Genomic DNA, 25,354 nt, shown 5'->3' on the forward strand with positions numbered 1-25,354 from the left:
TCCGCCTCCTTCCCACCCCCGGCACCCATGAGGAGAGCGGCGAAGCGAGTACCCGAGCTTCCCTCACAGAACCAGCCCGGCTGACGCTTGCGAGCGGGGAGTTGGCGGGGTGGCACACGGCAGCGCCGGCCGCGCCCCCGAGGGGGCCGGGCTCGGGCCGGGCCGGGCCGGGCCGGGGAGCCGCGTCCCGCCCTCTGCCCCGCCGCTCCATGGGCTGGGCCGGGCCGGGCCGGGCCGGGCCCACCCCCCGCGCGGCGGTGGCGGTGGCGGTGGCGGCGGTTGCTCCGCGCGGCGCGCCCCGCCCCTCTCCGCCCATTGGCCGGCGGGCGGGGGCGGGGCGCAGCGCGGCGGGGCGGGGCCGCCGTCAGCTGTTCGCGGTCCGCCCGGCGGCGGCGGCGGCAGTTTGGCGGCGGGGAGGCGCGGCGGCGGCTCCCGGGACGCCCCGTCCCCGCGGGACGCCCGTCCCGCTTCTCGGTGAGTGCCTGGGAAGCCCTTTCGCCGCGGGGGGCCGGCCCCTCTGAGCCAGGGTCTCCGGTCAGCGCGGCGCCGAGGCCGGGCGCGATCGTGACAGGGAAGGGGGTTCGCCCCGGCCCGGCCGGGCGGTATGAAGCGGCTCCTGCCCGGGGTCCCGCGGCGCCCGGGGGAGCGGGCGGGCTGGGAACGAGCCCGGTGGGCACCGAGAAGGCAGCGATTTGCTGATGAAAGCAATGGCTAATTACCGGTAGCCAGCGCTGCCCCTCCCGGGCCGCCCCGCCGGGCTCGGCTGTCTCGTCCCCCGGCGCTGCCCGGAGGAGCCGCGTTTAAACCTCTCGGCCGGGGGTGAATCGGCGGGGTTGGAGCGCGGAGGGGGAAGAGTTAAAGGCAGTTGGCGGTGCCGAGGCGAGGCCGGCCAGCTTTGTTTTGGGAAGCTGGCACACACGTGTGTGCTGAGCCCTCCCTCCGGCTCCCGGCCCCCCGCCTGTCAGAGCGGGCGTGTGGCTGCGGCGCGGCCGCGGTTCGCGGAGGCTGCCTCGGCTCGGAGGGTCTGGCGGCTTGCCTGGGGAAGCGCCGTGGGTCGGACACGGCGCTGAAGACGCGCGGGCTCCGTGGCCGTGGGCCCGTCTGGCAGAGCCCCCGAGCCCGAGCTGTTCGGCGTCCCTCCCAGGCGAGGCGCGGCGGCTCTCGCAGCCTGTGGCTCCCAGCATGAGCTGCGATTTAAGACTGGGGAAGGAGCTTAGGTGAGTTGTAGGGCGAGTTATCCTTCACGCTGCTTCGGCTTTTTCGAAGAGCTCTGGAAGAAGGTCGGGCCGTGTTGTGGGAGGTCGAGTAACACTTCTTGCTCTCTAAACCCTCTTTTGTGCAGGGTTTGGTCTGCCGGCTAGCTTTGTGCCTTTGTTGCACTTTCGTGCGCTGAATGCCCGCGTCCCAGCGGGGCTCCGACGGGTGAGAGCCGGCAAATCTTGCCGCAAAGACAAAATACGTTATCGCCCAGCCTTTCTGTCAGGTGATGGCGATCCAGCAGCAGAGCTGGCAGGAGATCACCCATGCCTGTGTCTCAGGACCTGTAACTCCTTTCGGTGTGCCACTTTAAGCCACGGATGAGAATATTACAAGTGTTAAGCCAAGACAGTGCTGCTGTCATCCAGCCGAGCTGGGCCAGCTGTGGGGCTGGTACCTGGTCTGCTCTGCAGACTCTTCGTTGGGAGTTGTGGCCGGGCTGAGCAAACTGCTGAGATGCAACAACTTAAATAACCGTAGTGCCCCCGAGTTAGAGCCCTGCACAAATAGTTCTTGCACTGCTGGGTCCCTTTGTCTCCTCTAGCCTGCTGGTGCTGTGAGTGCTGCTCACCTGGGGGGAGATGGGAGCACCAAGGGGACCGCTGAACACATCCTTATAAAATTATTATTAATGTCTCCTTCAGGCCTGAAATTCCTCTTGCTAGTCTTCCGTTCTGTTAAATGCTTCGCAAACCAGAGCAAAGGAAGAGACATGAAGAGTTGAATTTCACTGCCTTGTTTGGAACTGGGTGGAAATCCTGGAGATGGATCTCTTAGGAGACTGTCTTCCAATTGGGTTAGATGCACAGGTAACAGTAAAGGGACTTGTGGCTTTTTTGGTAAATCTGCTTCTAATTGCTATAAGTTTGCGAAGAGCTCCGAAATAGTGATTTAGGGTTTATTGGGGTTTTTTTCCTCCACCGTCTTTGTCCAGTTTTGTGCTGCAACAGAGCTCAGGAGTGTTTACTATGGCAGCTACAGAAGTCCTGCTTTAAACACTGAAACCAGCAACGTTTTTTCTTTAGTAGCATGGTGAACTAATGCACTGACAGTGCATGTAGGCTTTAGGGTAAGAGGGGTAATGAAGTGACTGCGTTGCCAAGTTTTGGACATGTCTTAAGTTGAGCTGAGGGAAGAAATGGGAAGTTGAAAGGAAAGTTGGCCCTTATAGGGAGAAGTTATGGAGAGCTTCACAGAAATGGCTTTGCCAGCTTTTGAGTTTTGCAACCACTGGGGTTTCTTAAAAGTCTGGCCTTGCAGCCTTGTGATTCCAAGAGCTTTTCTTCATCAGTAAGTAATACATGGGAAAAAGTGAATGGGGCATACCATAAAGTTCAAATATGGCAGGCCAAAGCAAAGCAGACCCCAAAGAAGCTGACCGGCCATGGATCAATTTGAAGGATTGGGGTTGCTTTTTAAAGCAATGTCTTTTCAGTTGCTACATGCTGAGGTTGGGGGTTGGCTCCCTCCTTGTGACCAGTTGTGGAATTGGAGCCGTGGGTGGACTCTTAGACACGTGTGAACTTTGTCTCCCTCTGGCCCAGCACTGGAGGACTTTCCACAAAGCCCTGACCTTCACCACTGAGTTACTCGCCTCTCCTGCTCATGCAGATGGGCAGCACTGGGAGGGAGGGAGGCAGGCAGGCATGGAAAAAAGAGCTGTGTTTTATTGTTGGAGCAGAAGGCATTCTCTTCTGGACAATGTTCTTGTTGTGTCTTAGCTGTTTCCTCAAATGTCCCTTTATTGCAGGAGCAATGGATCGCCCCAGCTACCTGGAAGAGGACTATTCTAGCCTGGATGGGCTGGACGATGACGTGTTTCACTCTGATGACTTTGGACTTGCAGGTCAGCCTGGTGAGATGACTGCAACTGGCATTTTCACACAGAACCAGTCCTACAGCTGCCTTCTTGGGAGGTTTCAACTATTCCCCCTCACACACTGCTGTGGTCCCGGTATCAGGCATCCTGAGCAGCAGGACAAGGCAACTCAAACACTCAGCCCGTCCTCTTCCAGTCAGGATGTTATGTTGCCTTGTGGAGTCACTGAAGAGCCCCGGAGACTCTTCTATGGTAAGAGCACTCCAGTGTCACCAGCTTTACAGCAAGGAAAACTGTCCCTTTAGCACTTCCCGATCAGGCAAGGCTTCTTTCATTACGGCATTTTATTAAAGGACTTTAATAAAATTATTTTGCTTTGGTCCTACTCCGTCAGGAAAGACAGCTTGTATTTTCTTACCCTTGCTTGTCCACTGCAGGAACCAGGCACTTGCTCATTGCTTCTGCTGTCCTTGATATTCCCACTCTTTTTCTTTTTGGCTTTATTCTGTCACATGTTATTTTACTGCTAGATGTTTAAGTGCTCACCATAACTCGTATCCTATGATTTGCCTACATTTTTTAACTTCTAGTGCTGTCTCATCCACACAGGAAGACTCCTAGAAGTTTTCAGTGGAGAGAGAGAAATGCAAAAATTCACACTTAATGGGACAGCTTTTAGGATCTTTACTGGAGTTAAAGTTGTTGAATAAGTAGAGCATGTCCATCCAGTATTTTACTAGTAACTGATGGGACACCACTCAGCTTTGTTTGATTCAGCTTTAATTCAAATCAGTCCCACTAAATGCCAGAGAACTGAGAAAAGTCTGACAGAAAAGATACAGTAACCTTTAATGGGAGACAACTTGAGGCAGAGGTCTTGTAAAACTGCGAAATTGTCATTAAAAAAAAATCAGCACTTGGCTGAACTATAAACAAGCAAAAGGAACCAAGTGTAAGATCCTGCCAGTCATTTGATTATGGGAAGCAACACAATGCTCTGCTTAATCGATATAAATCTCCTTAAAAGCTGAGCAAATGTTTTACTGCATGCTTACGGTACACAATCATTGTTTGGGCTTCAGGAACTGGACTTTAACATGAGTCAAAAATTTACGATTATGTGAGCTCTTTCCTCCATAAAGTGCACTGAGTAGAAGAGCTATTCTTTGCTCTGGAAGAATGACTCTTCTGATCTCTTGTTTTGTAGGGAATGCTGGTTACCGTTTACATGTCCCTCCAGTTGGCTTTGCGTTGGATCCGCACCTCCAAGAGGAGCCTCAGGAAGGTCAGCGGGAAGCGCGTGCCGAGGTGCAGATTGCACGAAAGTTGCAGTGCATTGCTGACCAGTTCCACCGGCTCCACATACAGAGGGTAGGGCGTCTCTGGAGGGGAAGGTGGGGGTTTAGCTATCCAAGAGTGGTGCTCTAGAAGACTGGCTCCAGGCATCAGCTAAGCAGGCTGTTGTCTGAGGCAGCAGACTGCCAGCAGCGATAAAATGGCAGGAGTATCCTGATGGATTTTGCTTATGCTAGATTGCTGGCTCTTCCTGAAGATTGGCAGGTGGAGGGAAGAGAATGTGTGGGATTGCATTTACTGCCTGGGAAGGTAGCTGTTCTGCATTAGCTGCTCCTATTCCAGCTCTTCCAGTTCAACAGCAACAGGGTTACTGAGGCTTTCTCCAGGGATCTCCCCCTTCCTTTTTATTACAGCTTTTACTCTTCTCCACTCTCCTCACCACCAGCGTCTTCTCTTCTGTGGCACAAGTGGCCCTCTGTGGCTTAAATCAGTTCCTCATCCTGGAGATGACAACAAGCCTGGAGTCTGTTCTGACACTCCTTGTTGTCTAGGGGTAGTTGTCTGAAATGTTGTGGAGTATATTTAGATCATGCTAGACTTGCTAGCTACTCCTCTGTCAGACAGTCCTAGCTAGTGTCTCAGACTTGACTAACTTCCTCACAACAAAAGACAGCTGTTAGATGCCATCAAGTCTGAAAACCACACTCCAGAATCTTGATTTTTTTTTCTTTAAAAAAAAAAAAAAGAAACCCTGCTCTTCAAAGAAACAAAACCAGCACCCCTAAACCCCCTGATTTTTTTCTTCCTTGCCCTCCTTCCCCTGTTGAGTAGGGGTGAAATGGAAATCCCAGCCCATGCAGAGTTTGTCAGAGGTTTGGCAGTAGGCAGCACTTCGCCACTTCTGTGCAAGCCCAACAAGGAGAGCGTGTATCCGCTTGCATATGAAGAAGCTGACACTCTTGCTGACTTCAGAGAGGGACAGAAAGCTTATCTCACTCCAAGTGAGTTGGTGCTCTGTTAACTGTGGGATCCGTTGCAATTCTTCTCAAAGGTAAGTGAGCATCTCTGTCCCGGTCAGAGAATGTGGCTTGGGGCTGGGCAAAGGTTTGGTCCTCTCTGTGTCATGAGAGAGATGAGGGAATTCTGGGACTCTTCATCTCCAAATAGCAGGAGGACTAAAGAAGTTGTAACAGGAAGATTAGCCTGTAGAAATGTAGAAGGGGCTATGAATGTCATTTAGCAAACTGCAGGAATAACGAGCTACCACGGGATTTTTACCGTGTGTTGCGTGTGGTTGAATGGGGTTTTCCCCCGTGCCACCTTTTCACGAGGGATAGCTGAAGACCCCTCTCTCTCTAGCCAGATTCTCACAGGAATGGGAAGGTTAACCATCTCGGTGGAGGAGCCCTGGAGTGAAGTGGTGGAACTGGTTGTAACTTGACCCCTTTCATCTCGGGCAGCGTACCTATCTGATCTCTGTGCCTCGGAAACGCATCCAGGAATGCCCACCCAAGCCGCCCCGCTCAAGCTGCCCTGGGTCGGGCTCTTTGCGGCCCCGTGGCCCGGGGCGAGCTGCCAGCCGCGGGTGCTGCGGGGGCTCCCAGCGCCACGCACAGGACCGCAGCCAGGGCTGCCGGCCCAGGCGAGCTGCCTGTCAGCCAAGCATGTGGGAGAGTTAGTAAACAAAAGCGTCCGCCTGCACTACCCGGACGGCGCAGCCAGCAGAGGAGGAGCTCTGCTGTCTTTGTTTGAACTGGAAGAGCAACAAGTTGTAAAGAGGGGGGAGAGCCCTTCAGCCATTTAATTTTGAAAACAAAACAGAAAAAAACCCAACCCGAAAATTTAACCCGAGGATGGAATAGTTCAGCCAGTGGTTCTCCACAGCCTGACCCTGGGATAGGCCTTGGCATTTGGATCTGTTAAGGGGTTCGTTCTTGTTTGTCAGGAAAACTGAGCACTGAGCCACATATTAGTGTCCGAGGCACTGTTCCCCATGGAGCGTTTTGTTGTCATGCCCGATCCCTTCCCTCCCAGCTCTGCATGGAGGATTTCCTTTGGCTTTTGGCACAGATCTCCTGTGCAGAAGCCCCTCTGTCCTGTGTGCAATGACTCTTCCCAGCCTGTTGCTGAAGAAGCAAGCAGTCTGCCCCTGGAGACACGTGAACTGGTTCACAATGTGTTGTGGTTTGGAAGGGGCAGTCTCTGAGACATGGAAAACTGGGCTGTCGTTTAACTTGCTGTGAAACTAATCCCTGATTTGGATGCCCCGTTCCATCTTGTCTCAAACATTTGGTCAAAACCAACTTTCCAGAGTGGTGTTTTGAATCAGATTTAGAATACCACAAAGTTAGTCACACCAGTGTGGTCTTGTGAAGTCCTGAGAGAGAGCAAGCCTGGTTTTCAACAAGCTGTGCCTCTTTTCGGAGCCTACAAAACATCTTATCTGTGAACATGTGAAAAGAAAACGTATGTGCCCTTTCAGTGGGAGTCAGGAAAAGCTTTCAGCACTGGAGTAGTGCATCCAGCTAGCTCAAGAGTTGCCCTCTCATGGCTCTTGAGTTCTGCGAGACTCTCCAGCAGTTCAAGTATGGCTCCCATTGTGCTGCCGCGGCAGCAAGGCTGTGTTGACACAAAGGCCGCTGGTTAATGTACATCCCTGGCTGAGAGAGGAACTGAGCAGGCAATAGCTGCTGAGGTTGACGTCACTGAGTTGTCATTGGACTCAGCTGCACGCATGGTCTAACCCCATCCCACACTGGGAACCCTGGAGAGTCACTGTTATCTCTTCCCTGGGCTCCTGGAGCTATGTGGTATTTATTCTGTAGTTCTTGGCTATACAAAAGATTTTTGGGTATGCATCTCGTAAGAATAAGAAAGTTGGCCGCACCTATGCTTGCTTTTGGCATGTACACCATTTTCAGGGTTTCATTTCCTATTAATATATTAAACAGAATACAGTAGTTTAAAACCTGTCTTTTTCATCCTTAGAACAGTGCTAGAGCAATAACGTAACATTCCCTAGCACTCTGCAGCTTTCATCTCCTCGAGATGCTGAATTTATTATAGGAAGGACTTGAGCAACACTATGTTCCTAAGTAGCAGAGCCTGCTACAGGTTGATCCAGTTTGCAAAGGGCTCTGCAGAATGACATGCGGGACTCATCTATGTTTTCTCAAGTGCTTTAGTACCTCTTACCTGTCTGAGGCTGTGTAGCTTCTGGCAATGTTCCTTCGGTTGTGCTTTTCTCAGCCTGCCCCTGGAAAACAAAGGTAGAGCCAAGCCATGCTTTCTGCAGGAGAACCCAGTACCTGCCACCTCCTTCTTGGTTTGGAGCAAGTGTGCCTTTGCCATGGGATCTGTGAACTGTTTGCTGTAGCCCAGCCTGTGGCTGAGCTTAAAGAGTGCAGTCTGAGGTTATGAAGAACAGAGCTGAGCTTAGGGGATCTGCTGGTTGGTCGGCTGGGATGCACTGCCTGCGCCCCACATGTCCAGGCCGTGGCAACCAGTGCTTGGGCCCTGCTTTAGGTCCTGAGTGCACTTGAGCTCCCTCACCTTGAGAAGGGGCTTTAACCTGTGCTGAACCGACAGTGTATTTCACAACATGACGCACTGCTAGATGGGATGGGAGTAGACAACCAGGAATGGCAGCAGCAGCAGCGTAAAGCTGCCCCATAGGAGCACGGGGTTATACAAGAGTGGGGTGGATGACACTGTATATCAGTATCACACCCCTTCAGTTTGACTTGCTCCATTGAGACACTGGAACGCTACGGTCTTTCCCAAATAAAATAACTCTTTCTAAGCAGGCTGCAGCTTTGAGGGGACTGCTTTTATCACATATCTTCTTCATGGTGATAAGATGACTTCACAGGGGATAAAATTGTCTCTTTAAGAGCCAAGGAGTGGTAGCCTTGAACAGTTCTGGGCTCGGGTCCAAGCAGAGCCACTGACTTGCTGTATGACCTCAGACAAGTCTCTTGACCTCCTTGTGCTTCAGTCAACCCATCTGGAAAGCTCGGTTTAAAAAAAGCTGAGCCTCAATGAGAACCAGATGCTGAATCAGAGCTGAGCTTTCTTGGGTAAATAAGTGCATTACAAACAACAACAAAGCCCCTTTCCAACACATCAGGAATCCTGCAGTTGATTTAGATATGCTGACCATGCTCAAAAGGCCTCCGTGGATCTAGCTATAGAAAACTGTGTTTCTCTAAATTCCCCAATTGGTTCAGCAAGTAACTCTCTTGCTGTCATTGCAATGGGCTCGAGCAGCCCGTGGAGCCCAAATGCCTGCATCCACACTGGCCGTGGACAGATGGCTAGGCATGTACCTGTTTGCCTCACGTTAATGACACTGAAAATGTCCAGGAGGAAATGTTGTTTTCCTTTGAAAGTGAAACTTGTTACGTTTTGCATATTTTTTTCCCCTCTGTCTCTCATGAGAGTTATCGAAGCCTCCTCTGAGACACTTCTGCTTATGCAACAGGGAGCCCATGTCTCTTGTCGGAAACTTATCAGCATGAGAGAGTGGGCACACGGCACTACGTGTGCATCATTCATCCCAAACTCCATCAGGCTTTTCTCCATAATTTATTGAGGACACTCAGGGAATTTTTTAACAGTTGCTTTTTTAAACTGGAATTGTTTGCAGGAAACTGTCCTTTATGATGACTTTACATTTTAGGAAAAATGTTCAGAAAATCTTCCTAATACTGTAATGCAGAGACTCTCAAACTGTTCTGCAGCTGAGCCTGTAGCACCGGCAGCTCCATACTTTACTTGTACCTGCAGTGTCTTTGAGACTTGGGGTAAGTGCTTTCATTAATTTGTTTCCCAAGTAGGTCAGGACGTTTCAGGATCTTCTCTGCTGGCTAGTGCTTGCTGGTCCCTGCTGCTGCTGCGCAAAGCAGTGGGTCTCCTCTTCAGCTCTACTGTCTGTGGGTTGTCCATCGCTGCAGGGCTTGAATTTCCAGCTGAGGATGCAGGAGCGTGGTGAGGGAGAGTACCAGGTGGAGAACTCCTGAAGTGGGTGAGCCCTGTTTAGAGGATAGGGGGTAGGCTGGGTATGAGGTCGGGAAGATTGAGATGTAAAGTAAAGTTCTTGCAGGGCTATGGAATTATGATCCTAGGCTGGAGAAAAGGAGAGTGCCATAGGGGGGAAGAGGAGTTCCCACAGTAAGTGGAGTCAGGAACTTGATATGAGGAAGTGGAGACAGATTTTTTTTGCTTAATGTTGTTAGATTTTTTTCCATTTTGACAAATGACAATGAAGGAAGAGGTGGGCTTGGAAGTGCACCTTCCCCTGTGCATACAAATGACACAGCAACCTCTTGCCCCCTTGCCTAGCACCTGTTCTGAAATCCTGCCACCTGTGGAGCTGATTACTTGACATTTAGGTTAACAGAAACTTGCTGGACCCTTTCACATCTGATCTGAAATTATATTCTTTGGTATGTTAAGAAAAGAAACTGAGAACAAGAACATAGTTATGCCACTGTATAAATCCATGTTTCTCCCATATCTTGAATGTTACATACACTTCTGATTTCCTTCTTCCAAAAATGATGCAGCAGAACTGGAAAAGGTTCAGAGAGAGGCAAGGAGGATGATGAAACTTCCATATGAAAAATGAAAAAATGGTCTAGGACTGCTAAGCCTGAAAAAGACAAAAAGCAAGGGGGTAGCAATATCAAACAGAAATCAAAAGTGAGATGGAGATGGACAACCTAATTTCTCCCAGTACAAGAACTAGGCAAAATCAAGTCAAGCCAGTAGGAGCCAGCTCAAAGTAAATGAGGTAGTTTTTCATGCAATAGGTAGCTCTGTGGACCTCCTTGTCAAGGCATATCGTGCATCCCAGCACTTTATCTGGGTTCAAGGGGAATTGGGACAAATTTATGGCCATTGAAGGAGACATTAAATAAACAGAAACCAGATCTGACTCAGGAAGTCCTAAGCTCAAACTAGTTAGATGCTGAAAGAGTATTAGGGGGAGCTATTGCATGTACTTGCCCTCTTTGCTTTTCCTCAGGCAGCCACATAAGGCTGCTGTTGGTGGCTGGGCTATGCGAACTCTTGATGCGACAGTCACATACAGCCATTGTATATCGGTTTAATAAAAACCACAAAACTCTTGCAGCAGCCTAATCTATCCTTCTTCTCTATGCTTTCAGCTGACAAAAGATTTAAGTATATTATGGTTTTGTTCCTGCTTAAAATAGGGGATAATGTTAAAAAGCAAAACTTCCTGCCTAGCTCTGGTAGAGGAAGTGGGCAGAGGATAAGGGAGCCCGGTGGCAGGAGAGCACTGCAAGCTCTGTGCAAAGGCTCGCCGTGAATCCTTCACCTCGCCGGACACGGGACTGCAGTGTCTTAATGCAGTGGGGCTACAACCTCAAAATATCAAGTTTGCCCACACTAAAGAACACGAAATAATTCTTTGGGACAGTACAAGTGAATTGTTTTACAGTATTTCTAATGTCACCTACAGTATGGGTGTATGATTTAAATAGCGTTCAGTGCTGCTGCTTCTCCTGTACAACCCCAGTGGTCTCTGCAGGCTCTTCTGCATTTCCTCAGCTCTCGCAGCACCATGGTGGCTGTGAGTGGTGATGTGCTTTCTGCTTGTACCACTGTGACAGCTGAGAAATTATTTTTCAATTAAGAAATAATTGCGGTAATATCCCACTTATTTTTTAGTGTGGGAGACTAGGAAATGCAGGTTATAACTTGTCTGAGATCATGCAGGGATCACTGATTGGAACCCAGTCGTTCTGCCTCCAGTCTTCCACTTAGGTTGGTTGATCTTATTAAGATACTGCCATCTCTGAGGGGGATGATGAGATGTTTGGGCTGATTATTTATGGTGCGGAGTGTGCATGTTTGTATTTTACTCAATGAAATTTTATGGTGGAAAGGCAGGAAAGCAAGTGCCCAACTGCAGAGTCCTCCTTTGTTTCAAGCCATTGAGGAGGAATGCCCTGCTAGCCTTTTATAGTCTCTGTTTGGGTGGTTTTTTGTTTCTCCTTGGTAGCTACCCTCACCATTGCCAATGGCAAAGGGATCTTTCTGAGCACTGTACCACAGCAGAAAGAATAGCGATCTAAAAATAAAAGCAGTGAGGCAACTTCTATTAACCCCAGTTAGGTTTTTCCTGATGTAGCGCCTGGCAAGAGGCTGGCGATGGGGGACTGCGGCCACCCGCCGAGGAGAGCCCCCGACGGGCACGCAGACCCCGGCCAGCGAGGAGGAGCGGGCCAAGAGGTCCGTGCGTGACAGCGGCTGTGCCGGGCAGTGTTTGCGCTGTGGCTGCCGTGTTTATATCGCTCTCTAAATTTAGCCTCTGAGTCATCAGAACTGCTGACGAGAGGCTGCTCTCTGCCCGCAGGCTCCAGCGCTGCACCTGCCCGCCGCCGGCCTGCAGGCCCCCCTCACAGCAGCGCTGCACCCGGGCCCGGGCCCTGCGCCCCCTCCTCGCCCCCCCCACCACGGTATTTTCCTGCAAAAACTTGCAAAGTGTTATTTTAACCAAAACCCCGAGGTATGCTTTAGTCACTAGGGGGTGTCTCCCGTGTACCAAGCAGTTTCAGGAGCACCTCCCTCGTTCTGGTGGTGAGGGAATCGATGTGAAATAAAGGTCAGTCTGTCCCACGGCCTGTGCAGGTTTGGTGATAAACAGGGTAAGCTGCGAAACAGCTCAGTCAGTTCACGCTCGGGGCCTGAGTGAATAAACCTGCCTGTGCTTGCTGCCTGCAGCTGTGGCTGCGGGAGGGGGCGTCTTCTCCTGGGCACAGAGGCGAGGTCTGGGCATCTCTTCTTCCTGCACCCTCGCCCCCCCCCCCCAGCATGGGGGCGAATCCCCCCGGGCCCCGTGCTGCAGGTGGAGAGCGGTATCAGGCGCGGCTCTATGGAAATGCAAGACCTTTATATACTGTATTTATGGAAAATAAGCCAGTGTGCCCCCCGGGGGTGCAGGAGGGGAAGGCTGGGGGCCTGGGAATGCGGTGGCCGGTGGTTGCCCTTCCCAGGTTGCCGTCAGCTGGCTGTTGCCATGGCATCTGTCTGCTTCCCCTTCCTGCCCGCTCCGGAGAGGAAGGCGAGTGGCTGCATGTTTGTTTTTGAACTACAAGAAAGTTGAGAAAGGGCTCACCTGCGCAGCTGTGCCTGCAGCAGGTTTAGGGCAATGAACATTGCCGTTTGCTGCTCGGACCAGTGCCTCGGCAGGGGTCAGCGCCGTCCCCCTTGCTTGGGCTGGGCAGCCCATAAATGGGTTTTGGGGGTCTCCTGCACCCCGCGTCCCTCCTGCTGCACCCGCTCCTGTACATCCTCTCTCCATAAACACACGTGTTGCTTATCTTGCTTCGCAAAGCCTGATGGAGGCTCTGAGAAAGGAAGCAGTACTTCAGATGACGCCTCCCTCTGCCACAAGTTTAGCCCCGCGTAAGAGAGCCGCAGGGTTTGCAAGCCAGAAGGACAGAGATCCCAAGGAAGATCCTCGTCCTCCTCTCTGTCATCACAAGAAACAGTGCTGCTAAGCTCCTCTTTCAGTTTTTCTCCGTTACTGTCTCCTTTTTTTTCCTGCTGCTTTTACACATGCATTATTCTTTGGTCATTAGGAATCACAGCTGGAAAGACTTGTATTTGACTTCCATTGGCCTGCATTTCTCTCTCCAGCGGGGGACACCTTCTGTAACCTCTGTTGCCTTGGGGACTGTGACTTTCTAGTCTTTCTAAGCTAAAGCATATTTTGTGGTAGCACAATATGCCTCCAGCCACCTGGCAGCCAAAACAGCCTTCAGCGATGAGTCAGCAGCTGCTCCCGGTGTGCAAGTATTTTTGTTTTCAGTGAATAAATAAAATCCCAACAACTTATTGCTAATACTTGTATTAGTCATTAAAGGAAGAATGAACACATATGCCATTATTCTTCTTTTGCTCTAGTAGTGCCATTTATGGCCATATTTTAATCCTTCTAGTTAAGATGGGATCAGAATTTGACTCTTAACCATCTGGAAGCCATGAAGCAAAGTCAGAAGTTGCCCATGAGATCAAGAGGGCAGACAGGTGTATCCTTCTGTATATGTGATAGGAATGTACCAGACCCACATATGACGTGTATATGATGAACATATTCTTTTTTTTTTTTAAGGAGAGGTATTAATGGCATGTGTGTATCAGGTGGAAAAGTGAATCCTATTCATCTGGTAAACGTTTATGCTCAAGGATTCAAGGAGCTGTGTCAGAGCAACAGCATTTTCTTTGAGGTGTATTACCTGTCCTGATCTTCCCTTGATCACCCCGTGCAAGAGCTTGGTAGGGGTAAAAAGCTTTTGACATCTGGGGTGCTATTTGACAGATATATATCTGTATGCTTACAGTGTGAAACATGTATTAGGAATTAATTATGGGGAGGGAATAAATGTTGGGTCAATCATGTCCCCCTTTCATTTGCTTCCAGTAAAAGTCTTGCTGGTTTTTTGTGTTTGTTTACCAGTATTCTGGCTTTTGGTTCAGCACAGTTCATGGAATAGGCTTCACTAATGTACTGTTGCTGCAGAGGACACTTTTCCTGTAAAATGCCTTTTCCTTGTGACTAATTGAAGCATTCATGCTAACGCCTCAGACAGACAGTCTCTTAAGGATATCCCCTTTAAAAAGCAGCAGCTGCAATAGGAAATGGTTTTATGTGTTTCCAGCTTTGTGTTGACTTACTGTATTCACAAGACTAGTCTTCTTTAGTTACAGTTAGTATAGAGGGCAAAAGGGGCTTCTTTCCATCTTGGGAAAGGAGCTTCAAAATGTTCATTGTGTTGCTACCACATGGAGGTGGCAAAGTGTTCATCCCTGATAGTTTTGTGCAGTAGTGGCTCTGAGGATTGAATTGTTATGATGAGGGACAAATCAGCATAGGGAAGCTTAGGAAATTATAAACCTGTGCCACAATAGTTATGAGTCTTAGAAGACCGTAATAATTGACTTGAAACATATCACATCTGAAAAAATGAGATGCGAAATTCATGGAGTCACTCTCCTGGGTTTTCTGTCCTTCCTGGCAGCTAAATTATACCACACAAAAAACCCTCAGTCCTGAAATATTCGACTATTTTGGTCTTGGCAGAGGCGTATCTGGGGAAAAGCCACTGAAACTTGTGAAAAGGACATTTTTTAGGCTGGGACAGTTCTTTCCATAAATTGTTTACTCTATCTGTAGTGCAAAGAATATCCGCCATTTCCATTCTGTGGCTCTTGTCCCATGCTGAACTAGTACCATGGAAAGCAGATCAGCCCAGAAGTGAAGCCATAACTCTGTAAACCCTGCTAGCTAGGCTTGCTGCTGAAGCAAGCAGTCCCAGCTTGCTCCTCTTCTCAGGTCACCTTTCTGTTGTGCTGGCACAAGCATCAGCTTGACTACATGATGCCATGGATCAGATGGATTAGGATGACCTGATCGATAGTAAAGACAACTTCTTTATCAGATTAGTTCTGGCCTTGGTCGTTGTCCTGCTCTAGTTCACTTTCCTGCACTAGTGTGAGGAGAAGACAGTGCAAGCAGGCTGCTTCAGTACGCAAGCCAGGGAAGGCGTGTGTGGGACTACACCGCCGTGGAAGGAAATGCTGGCTGAATACGGACCCAGGGAAATGCAAGCCCTAGGTCTAGGAATAAAACCTGGAAAGCTGCCTTCAGCCTAGTGCTCTATTTTTTCACTTCAAAACAAAATTAATGGTGTCAATGTCCTTCATAAAGTGATTTGAGATCTTATGCTTTTTATAAGCAGGGGGGAACAAGGGTGAAATAATTCCTATTCTGCTCTTGCATGGAAATCTCCTTGAGTGTCTGAGGCAAAGAGCAGGCAACATTTTTAACTGGAGAAGGACAAAAATGCTGTACCAAAAAAGTGGCTTCAAGAGGCAGTGAAATAAACACAATGGAGTATGAAATAAACACAACAGAGTATGAACTAAAACAAATTAGAGTTTTTCTCAGTATTTGTGGTGCCACACCTCACTAGTTCTCTTGCAGGTCTGTAACCCTCCTGCAAGTAGAGATCTAAAACTCTTATTTACCAAATAAAAACAAATCCCAATACCTTCCTCAAAAAGCTCCCCCGCCTTCAAAAAAAAGGGAGGAGGATGAGCTCAATCCTTCCACTGTTTTTCCCTGAAAATGGCCTCCTTTACTTATCACAGCAAAGAACAAGTAATCCTTTTCTTCTGAGGTGGCATTTGAAACTTAAAGAGGAGACAGAATATTTAGAAACCAGTTATGGTGTGTGAGAAGCCCAAAGCGGCCTCCTACATGAAGCAGGACATTAATATGGGGATCCCTACATGTATTTGTCCTCCTGACAGCGTGAAATAGTTGAAATTGCACATACCAGATCAGCACACCTCCTCTTGTCTGCCCCCCAATTAACCTGTTTTACAAAATTCCATGAGAGCTTCCATTAAAGAGAGTCGACCAATGAGGCTGAGATATATTTCAAGTTTAGGATTTCGATACCAATTTTTAAACATCCTTTTGCATTTCCCATACTAAGTCCCTATAAGACACTTCTTTATCCTCTTGGCTGCCAACAGAATAAAATAATCTGCCAAAGCAGATTGTCTTCAGAGCATCTATAGTATGTTTGTCCACTGTGCTGTCCTAGCATAGTTCTCTACTTGTGGAAACTGCAGAAGAAGACACGTGTTTGCATGCCACTTCATTGACATGCTACCTGAAGATCTCTGTTTAAGGAGCAGTCTGCTTAAGCTGTAATATCTTGATAAAAACACGGTATCTAGATGTCATCGGGACATTGTGGTTCTATGTGCATATTCAAGCAGGTTTGGGAGTGTGGCTCTATGGAGGAGGGTGAGAAGACTCTCTGGAGTTTGATGAGGAAGGAGAAGCCTGGTCAAACTGAGAGGCGAGTAACAAAACAAAAAGCACCTTGCTTTTTGAGACCAAATTAGGTTTTTGTAACGCAGCCCTAGGGGATAGTTTATAAAAGATTTTTTTCACCTGTAAACCTAGCAATGCCTGGACAATCAGTACGGACTGAACCCAGGGCTCATTACTTTGAAATAAATGATACCAGGCTCTAGAGTCGGTCCGTGGGTTATGTTCCAAACACAGTGATGTTGAAATGTGTGATGAAATCTATGTGAACTCTTCTAAATCCAGGAGACAACTGTTAAGTCTTGAGGGTAAGATGAATGACCCACTGCTAAGATGCAAGATGAACACAGGTTTTCTAAAGCCTGTTTTGTGTGTACTTGTGATTCAAATGGCACAGATCTACTCACGCTGAAATACGAACATAATTTAATGACTATCTGGGAGGGCTTTGAAGAGCTGCCTATTGACACATCTCCAATACACCAACTCCAGTTGCAACTCTCTCTTTGTGATTATGTAAAGAATGCCTTGCAACCGTGTTGTTCTGCCCTGTTGGGCTAATCTGAGTTGAAACATCTTGTTCATATAATGTGCTTCAGTGCTCTTTTATGAACTCCTGTGTACTGAGGCAAAGTTGTTGGAAGCCAGTCTTCTGTTTCCTCGTCTGCTGGGGATTGGGGGGTGGGGGGGTGGAGGTTGGGGCTGGTTTGTTTTGTTTTCCAGAAATGATCAGTCCTGCTTAGCAAATATGGAATTCTGGATGAGAAAACAAAGACTGACTTCTAATAGAGGGTTGGTTATTGAGGTGAAATAGTATCCCAGGCTGGGCAATGTAAAGAGAAACCCACCTGTTTGTATGAGATGCCATTAAAGTGCGGGAAGGTGGGGGTATAATCGGAGCCACTTTTGCAGGGGTGATTACATATAACAAAAGAAGGAACAGTGTTCCTGCCCCAAGGCTGCATTATAGAGTCTGGTGTCCCCCTGAAACTCAACTCCCATGTTTCTTCCTTGACAATGGGACCTGAAATAACCTCTTGGTTTTGGTTTTTTGTGTGTTTTCAAGTATGTTCTTGCTTAAGGTTTAATTGGCTCCAGTCAGTAGGAAAGGGCTCCAAGGCTGATTATTTATGGCTTACTGTCAAAAGTGGCTATAAAAAGGGCAGTATTATCTTGGAGATGCTGGGAAGGAAAATGTGGTGGGGGGAGGGTGGGGGAGTGTGTGTGTGCACGAATGTGTTTTCTTGTACTAGATGAAATCAGAGTTTTGCTGTCTCAGCAGTGTGGTTTAAATTGAAGATTAACCCTTTGACCTTCACGGTGTCAAATCACTTACAGATGGATCACCAGTTATATTTTTTTCTTTTTTTTTACTTTTGGGGTGAAGGGGGGCTTTTTTTTTAAAAAAAAAAAAAAAAAAGGTTGTTTGTTCATGCAGCTGGGGCTTTTGAAAGGCTCAGAAGCCAATCTGATTAAAAACAGCACTTGGCTAAACTCTGCAAAATCCTACAAGCAAAAAAAAAGTTTAATCCTCTTGTGCACAATGCATAAAGGGTCTGCTCTTTTCTTTTTGTAATGTTAGAGCTACAATTATTTCTGGAGAACTTATCATTTCCCTCTCTCCCCTCATCCCTTGCTGCACCCCCTTGTTATGCTGATGGGATTAAAGTGTCTGCTCTTGAAAAGTGTAACTGAGTTGTTACTGGAAAAGAGAAGTGGTATGTTGCAATTTTAGAAATATAAATAACCTTCCTTCAACTGTTCTCCTCTACAGCATCAGCAGAACAGGAATCAAGTGTGGTGGCAGCTTTTTCTCTTCCTACACAACTTGGCCTTAAACGCGGAGGCGAACAGGAACCACACTGGGCAGAGGTGAGCTTCGCCCGCCTGTTTCAGGCCACATCCAGTCTGCAGGGAGCACTGAACAAACACTGGTTCGGGGGCGAGACATTGCACACCGCCGGCCGGATGTGAGGACTCTGAATTTCTGATACTCGTCTTCAAGTTTGGGGGTTTTTACGGACTCTTCTTTGCTGCTGCCTGCCTCACGAGGCAGGGAGCTCTTGTCCAACACTGTCGAAGGAAAGCCAGAATGTGGGTGTGTTTGGTAAATCTTGCTGCTGGTTCCCTGTGCCGGTGACGTCTGTGCAAGGGAGGCAGGTATTAGACTAACGGCTTCCTCTGCCCTGTGTGTTAGTCAATGGTAGAGTGCAGGAGTGTCATTTTGGCTGCTAGTTAAAAATGACGTCTGGGATTGATGACTCTAAATGTACTTTGGGTATCTTCCAGAGCAGAGATGCTCGATTCCTCCACAAAGAAAGTTCTTTTTTAGCAATGAAAACATTCAAGTAGCTTATATCCATCAGGTTACTTGTTTTCTGCATGGGTTACTGTTTATTTCCTTGCACCCTGTGTGAGAGAAAATCACAAAGAAATCTGATCTCTTCAATCTTTCCATTGAGCACCAGTTGCAGCTCTCTCACATGAAGTTATTCTTTGTCATTGCCATCAATAGACAAAATCATTTCAGTAGAACAGTCTTAAAATTAGACCTTCCTGGGGTTGCTGGTGGCTATTAGTTTCTGCCACTGTTTGCTTCCAGTTCAGTGTTTGCAGTGCCCGTGAGACAGCATGAAGCCAAAAACCATGGAATATGACACAAGTGTCATTCTTCCACAATGCTAATGTATATGTTTTTATTAGTTTTATGATGGGTGTTTATTTTGTTTTGTTTTTCTTTTCTCTTACTATAATGTGGTTGGTCAGGAAGGCTTAAGTCCCAGGCATCCGATAGATTTGCTTCAGGATTTGACAGGGAAATTAATTAGCAACTAGTCTGACATGTACACTGTACAAGAAGTCTGTCCATTACTCTAGTATGTAATGTTTGGAGGCTACTGTAAGCATATATTGACTAGCAGCAGTAATATTACTTCAAGGGAGATCTTCTAACAGTTCCCGGTTTGTATGCACTCGGAAGTTTGTCCATAGGACTAACACTATTGGACCAGCACAGGGAAATTACCCTACCAAAAGGAAGTAGCCTTAAATATCGATGACTACATCTCTGTAGCCTTAAATATCATTAGTTCACAAACCCAGTGACAACTGGGGTAAAACATGAACAGAAAGGCAATACAGACTTTATTTTCTTCAGACTGTTTCCATATTGCCACTGCACCTTGTTGTAGGTCTCAAATGATACATCCAGCGTGAGGAAGAGCTGTCCAGAGAATTGCTCTTCGGTCGTGTTACAAACGTCGACTTCAGGTGTTGAGGAATTCTTCTGCTCTTGGTCCACTCTGAAAAATAAGCGTTACTGTACAGGAAGAGTAGTTTACTTGCACATACTCTTTCTCCTCCACCCCTCTCTGTGTATCCTTCTCTAATTCATGCTTTCTCTGGTATTTGTATAATCTCATCATTGCACTGTAGTGTCTGGTAACAATTTGCTGAACACAGTTAAATTTGGACTTTCTCCCTCTCTCCCAGCCCCGTTCTCTTGATTTGCATCCTGCTCTACTGTGGCAAAATGTGCTTTAGCTCCCTGAAAGAGGTCCCCAAGCCTTTTTCACTTTCATATATTCACAGTCACTCTCTTTCAACATAAGGAGAGTTTATGTGGGAAAAGCTTTTTTTCTTCCTCTTATGTTATTTTTCTAGTTAGAGCTAGAGTAATACGTTTGTCCATGATGGTTAATAATTCATATAAATGAATCTCAAGCAATATTTTGGGGGGTGGGTTTTATGGAGCGGGAGGGCAGGAGGTTTTTAAGGAGGGGGGATTGTTTTTGGATTTGTGTTGTTTCTTTAAGCATGTGCACTACAGAGTTATGCAGAGGGATACAAGTGATAGCTGTTGCTGACTATGCTGCAGCGGTATGGGAAGCCCCTCTCTGCCCATGTTGACAGAGATGAGGCTTTCCATACCTTGCTTTGCACAGTCTGCTTGGAGTAAATGCTGGTCATTGGAGAATGAGGACTTAAATGGGGGGGAAAGCCTGAGGGGTAGTGCAAGCACAGACTGAATTGGGGACCCCTGAGAAGCCGGATGTTAAGGAGAAGACTCTTAAATCAGAAGCTCTTAAAGAGGCAGGAGTGGAAGCGCTGAGGCTCAGGAAGCAATGCAGCAATGCTGCCTGCCTGCACCGCATGCTCTAGGATGTGATGCTTGCGTTTTCCCACTGGTTGCCAGGCCCCTTTATCAGGAACAGTCAAAGCTACATCATAACAGCCCTGCAGACTACGAAAAATTCAGCAAGTGCATCTGGCACTTAAAAAACATTGTGAGCTTTCCCCTTCCCCTCTGCCTTGACTTGACTGCCAAACAGGCCAGTAAGGCCTGTTCTCTGGATGCGTAAGCTGGAAAGATAGGTCTGGTACTGGTGCTTTCTGGTGTTGTGACCCAACCTGTTTATCTAGGGTAAGACTCTTCTTAACATGGAAAAACAAGTATCTGAAACCGTTCCTCAGTCAGGCGGCCTGCCTCAATAGAGTCATTTGGCTTAGGGAAAGACACATCTTTGCCAGTCTGTATTTCCCACTGTAACAACATACTTATCAAATTTGATCATTGCAGGGTCTCAAGTTAAAATCTCCTTGAACAACAATACTTCATTGGAGACATAGAGCTAATGCTAGACAAAGGCCGACTTCCTGCAATATGCATGTTGGCTACTGGTGCCAGAGATTTACAACCACTGATAATATATTTTAATTATATTCCATATCTGCATATCTTGGAGAAAGGAAATATGCTCTGTCAACCCAAAAGTCTTATTTTGCTTCATGTAGATTTGGAGGGGCAGGCTGGTTATTCACTTATGGAAAAGCAGCTACTTCATACTTACAGTCTCACCTACTTGAGGAAATAGTGGGAAGATTTCACAAGTTTATCAACAAATACACAGATGCACAGCACCCATGCGTTTGTCACCCATTCCATGTTAGTAAGGCCCCTTGAGCATGCACTGAGCAGGTCTTCCCCGCAGAGCAGCTATTGCAGTGTGGCCATGGACATACATCGATTGTTTGGGGAAACAGTTCCAAGGAACATGGTTCAAGACCTGTTGGTGAAGGAGTATGCTCAGGCTTTTAGTTAGTTTGTCTTGGTGAAAGGAATGGGACACTGTTTCTCTCTGTGTTGTAAAACTACAGTCTACAGTTTAGAAAGAACAGTCAGATCTTTCTCCTAAAACAAATTCCTGTTTTTAATGAGCAGTTCTTAAGAAGAACTTGAGCTGCTGCTGATGGTACCAGCAGCCTTGAAATATCTTGCTTGCCTTCCCCAGATCTCCAAAACGGCTTCAGACCTCATCTCTCTTTCCTTGAGGGACAGAGTTCTTCCTATCCCTTCCCAACTTCCCACCCTTTCCAATATCTTGTAACCTGCCCATCCCTGGATCCATCAAGCCTGGTGCTAGTAGGGAATAGTTAGTTTTACTTTTGTTTCCTGCAATTCTTGAAAGCTGAGCCAGTAATCACAAAGTGGCTGCCCAGGGATAACTGCAAACTGCCGTAAATAGGATACAACAAAGGCAGGGGAGAGGATGAATTTGCATGGAAAGGCTTGCCATTGGATCTGTGTGTGGGACTGCAGCCTTCTCCCAAGGTGCTGATAATCCCTGGTAGCACTGAATTCCTGCATAACTGATCACATATCTCAGTTTAAATAGCTGGTTCTCATTAAATGTTTGTTGGCTAAACTCTCGTTAGAGGACTCCTGAAAGAAACTTCCTTATCAGCCTTTGCTTTGGAGCTGTGTATCAACAAGGGAATAGAGGCAAGGAACCCAGTCCTTCTTGATGTAGAAAGCATGATTGCAAAGGCATCTTTCTTTCTACTGGCCATTTACTTTGTCCCTTCAAGCCTGGATTAAAGGTATAGGCGATGCGTGCTGCATGTGAGGTTACTACAGTCCTGGAGTTGTTCCATAGCAGCCACTGGAGCGGTACCCAAGGTTGAACTTCATTCAGTGTGGGGCTTGGCACTCTTCTGGGAAACTGCAGATTCTGCCCATTAGTAGACTGGGGAGAAGGGTTGGGTTTTTTTAAGAAAAAGGAAAATTACTCAAGGCAGTTGTTGCAATGTGACCCCATCAACTCTACAATGAATTCCACCTTTCCGCTGCTGGTTCTGACCCATATCTCTGCTGAAGCTGTGGGAATGGTGAGACTGTGACATGCTGAATGGTGTGCTATTGAGGGTATTTTTAAAGGGAAAAATAAGGAGAGCACTCAGCATATGTGCTAGGATCAAGCGAGAATGCAGATATGTGGAGGTCTTGCCTTGTCTTACCAGCAATATTTATGTGGGATTTTAAGTGAAAGGACCATGGAATGCCCATTCGTATTCATGGGAGCTCTGCGCATGGACCAAGCACTATTGAGTATTAGCATAATTTGACAACAAAGGTTTTTAATAATGTCCTTCAAAAGAGTCTGTCTTTCAAACTGGCATTTGTGATCATTTGCAAAAATGCCTACCTGTTGCCTTTGATTGTTTTAGCAAGAAGAAATACCTCAAGGAATTGATAAAAGATCCTAGGACAATCTTTTACAGTTCCTAAAGACTTCAGTGGTCTCTGTTTCTTTGGTTTGCATGTGTTCACGCAGGTGTTACACAGCTCGGTTCTTCTCCACCAGGAAAAGCAGAAAAGACCAAACACATCAAATGCACTGGAATGTAATTGTGTGCGTGTGTGTGCGCGTGCGTGTGCGTGTGTGTTCTTAAACTGAATGCAGTCTGACATCCCCTACCCCTTCTTTCTTCCATGTGCCTCACCTTCCCCCTTAGCCACAGAAAGGAGGGTCTCTTCCTGCGAATCCCATGCTGGAAGTTGGTTTCTGGGAAGTGAAACCTAATGTCTGTGGGCTGTTTTTTAAAGCCATGTTTCAGTTGTCTTCAGACTCTTTGCTGCCTTTGGGGAACGGAGGGGTGGGAAGGGTAGATTCTTAAACTGTTTTTAAAATCTATTATGGAAATTTTGCATGTATAAAGTTATTCTTAAATCTAAAGGAGTCTCCCCAATTTGTGGACACAGCTCCAGGAGAGCATCGTCACAGATTCCTCAGCTCCGGTTTTGATCAGACTATTCTGAAAGGAAAATTTGATGATAAAAGGGGGAGAGACTGGTGTGATGGAAAGATGACATTGTCAGTATCTCCTTAAATAAATGTCAGAAGTTAGGCTTGTAAAAGGGAAATTTCAAAACAGCCCAAGGGATTTGTATGTCTGTTTCCACTGGGTGTATTTGAAAATCCTGCCACTAAATTTGAGTTTGGGTATCTAGACTGTTGCGGTTTTTTGGTAAAACTAATCATGTATCTCTTCTTCTCTTCTCTTCTCTTCAATGATATGTAGTACAGTCTCCCATGTTTCTAGGTAAAATTCACTGGTGAGAGTACTGTGAAATGTGAATTCACATTTTCTCCCTCCTCTTCCTGCATGACTTCTCTACTTTGGTGGGATACTTTTTTTTTCTTTTTTAAAACTTCAGAGTCCTTCATCTGGAAAACAAAAAGGGTAAGGTGAGCTAGACTTTGCAATGTACTTAGTAAACTTTCCCTCAATGGAGGGTTTCCCCATGAGTTCTGATATTCACCAGAATATGATACTGTCCTGCTGCAGAAGTAAACCCGATGCTCTCCTGTGAGATTTCTGTCTGGATTAGTCCTGAAGTGCACACACCTTCTTTGCCATGGACTGAGACCCAGTGAGAATGTAGCATTTTGTTTATCCTGGTTGTGTGCCTCCAGGACTCCTGCCTGAACCAATGGTGACTGGGCAGAGCTCCTTTTTTTTGTATCTGTGCAGTATATTTGCTTTGTGCTTTCTTTCTTTGGTGCTTTTTAATACTTTAATACTTGGATTTTTTTTCTAATAACTGGTACAATTTTTAATAAAATTGTTAAATTCTTTGTCTGTGTTCTTTCTTTTTTTTTTAAGGGATAGAGGGCATTTACACAGCTGGCCCGTTCTGGAGTTACCCAAATCAGTGATACAATTTGGGTTGTTCACCTTTGAAAATATCTGGTAGATCCTTTTATGTGCACCCTAATACCGGGCCCCGCAACAAAGACAAGATTTTCTTTCCAGATTGGACTGCTCTCCTTGGGCATAACTTAATTTATGAAACAGTCTTTCAAGGAGGTATATTCCCATGCTTGGATAGAGAACTGCTGCTGCTTGGAGCTGCATGGTTAACTTGCTGCTTCAGATCAGGAATATCTCTTACGACATACATGGGATGCATCCTGCAAATTTGCAAAATGTAACCTTTGATTGATGGCTGCTTACCTACTGCCTATGCAAGTACACTCAAAGGCACGCAGGCCTTGAGAATAAAGACTCATTGCTTGGTAATCCTGCTAGGGAAATATGGTTCTCACTGGCCTTCTGACGTAAAGGCAGTGGAGGAAGGTGGCCGTGGCTTTGAGAGGGCTTGTAAAGTGGTAATGACTCCCTCAAACACAGACATGAGAATGTCTTGGCCATCCCAAGCAACAGCAAGACACGTGTTTTGGTAATCATCAGGCCTGTCCTTAAGTTTTACTCTGTTCCTATAGGGAAAAACTACCTCCATTAAGTAATGGTAGTTAACCTGGGTGGGGCAGAAATGGTGATATGTGTATTGTGAATTATCAATAATAGAGCTGGTCAAATTCCTTCAACCACATTCCTCCTCCAGTGCGATGCTGCTGGTACAGTGTTCATGGGAGGCTTTAGGGAACTCGGTTAACAATCCTACCCGATGTTAAGTTGCCTCGGCTGGTGTGTGCGTGTTACAAAAGGGCCTTTCATTCCAAGAACACATGATGTGTGTGGTATGAAAAGCCACATGTGCATCTAAGACCACAGGGGGAAAAAGACAGTTTTTCTTTTCATTGTATTAGATCTAGTGAGAAGTGTGTCCCCTGGCCAGCCTCATGTGACCGTGAAAGAGCCTGTTGTAACACACTGATATGAGGGGACAGAAATGAGATTGACTTAGATGGGAGGGTTGTCTCTGAATTTCCTCATTCTCGTGTGGTTAAATTCTCACCGTTAATTAACCTCTCACTCTTAAAAGCTTTAATAATTCTTGTACCAAAGAGTTTTAAAAA

The 25,354-nt window shown here is 47.0% G+C and overlaps 1 protein-coding gene across 4 annotated transcripts in view; it reads left to right on the top strand.

Annotated features, from left to right (window-relative positions):
• The first annotated feature begins 389 nt into the window (after positions 1–389).
• The window catches only part of BMF (Bcl2 modifying factor), a 44,266-nt gene continuing 19,301 nt past the window's right edge, over positions 390–25,354 (top strand). The window contains exons 1-4 of one of the 4 annotated variants that reach the window (XM_072865319.1): positions 390–474; positions 3,008–3,103; positions 4,284–4,447; positions 18,025–18,122. In XM_072865319.1, the coding sequence (XP_072721420.1) occupies positions 3,013–3,103; positions 4,284–4,447; positions 18,025–18,122 (353 nt within the window). In that variant the 5' untranslated portion in view covers positions 390–474; positions 3,008–3,012. Of the gene's footprint in view, positions 475–3,007; positions 3,329–4,283; positions 4,448–18,024; positions 24,170–25,354 lie in introns of those variants that run through there. The other 3 variants (XM_072865317.1, XM_072865318.1, XM_072865320.1) reach the window with 3 other exon arrangements.

The sequence above is a fragment of the Ciconia boyciana genome, chromosome 6, assembly GCF_034638445.1.
Source record: "Ciconia boyciana chromosome 6, ASM3463844v1, whole genome shotgun sequence".
Lineage (NCBI taxonomy): Eukaryota > Metazoa > Chordata > Aves > Ciconiiformes > Ciconiidae > Ciconia > Ciconia boyciana.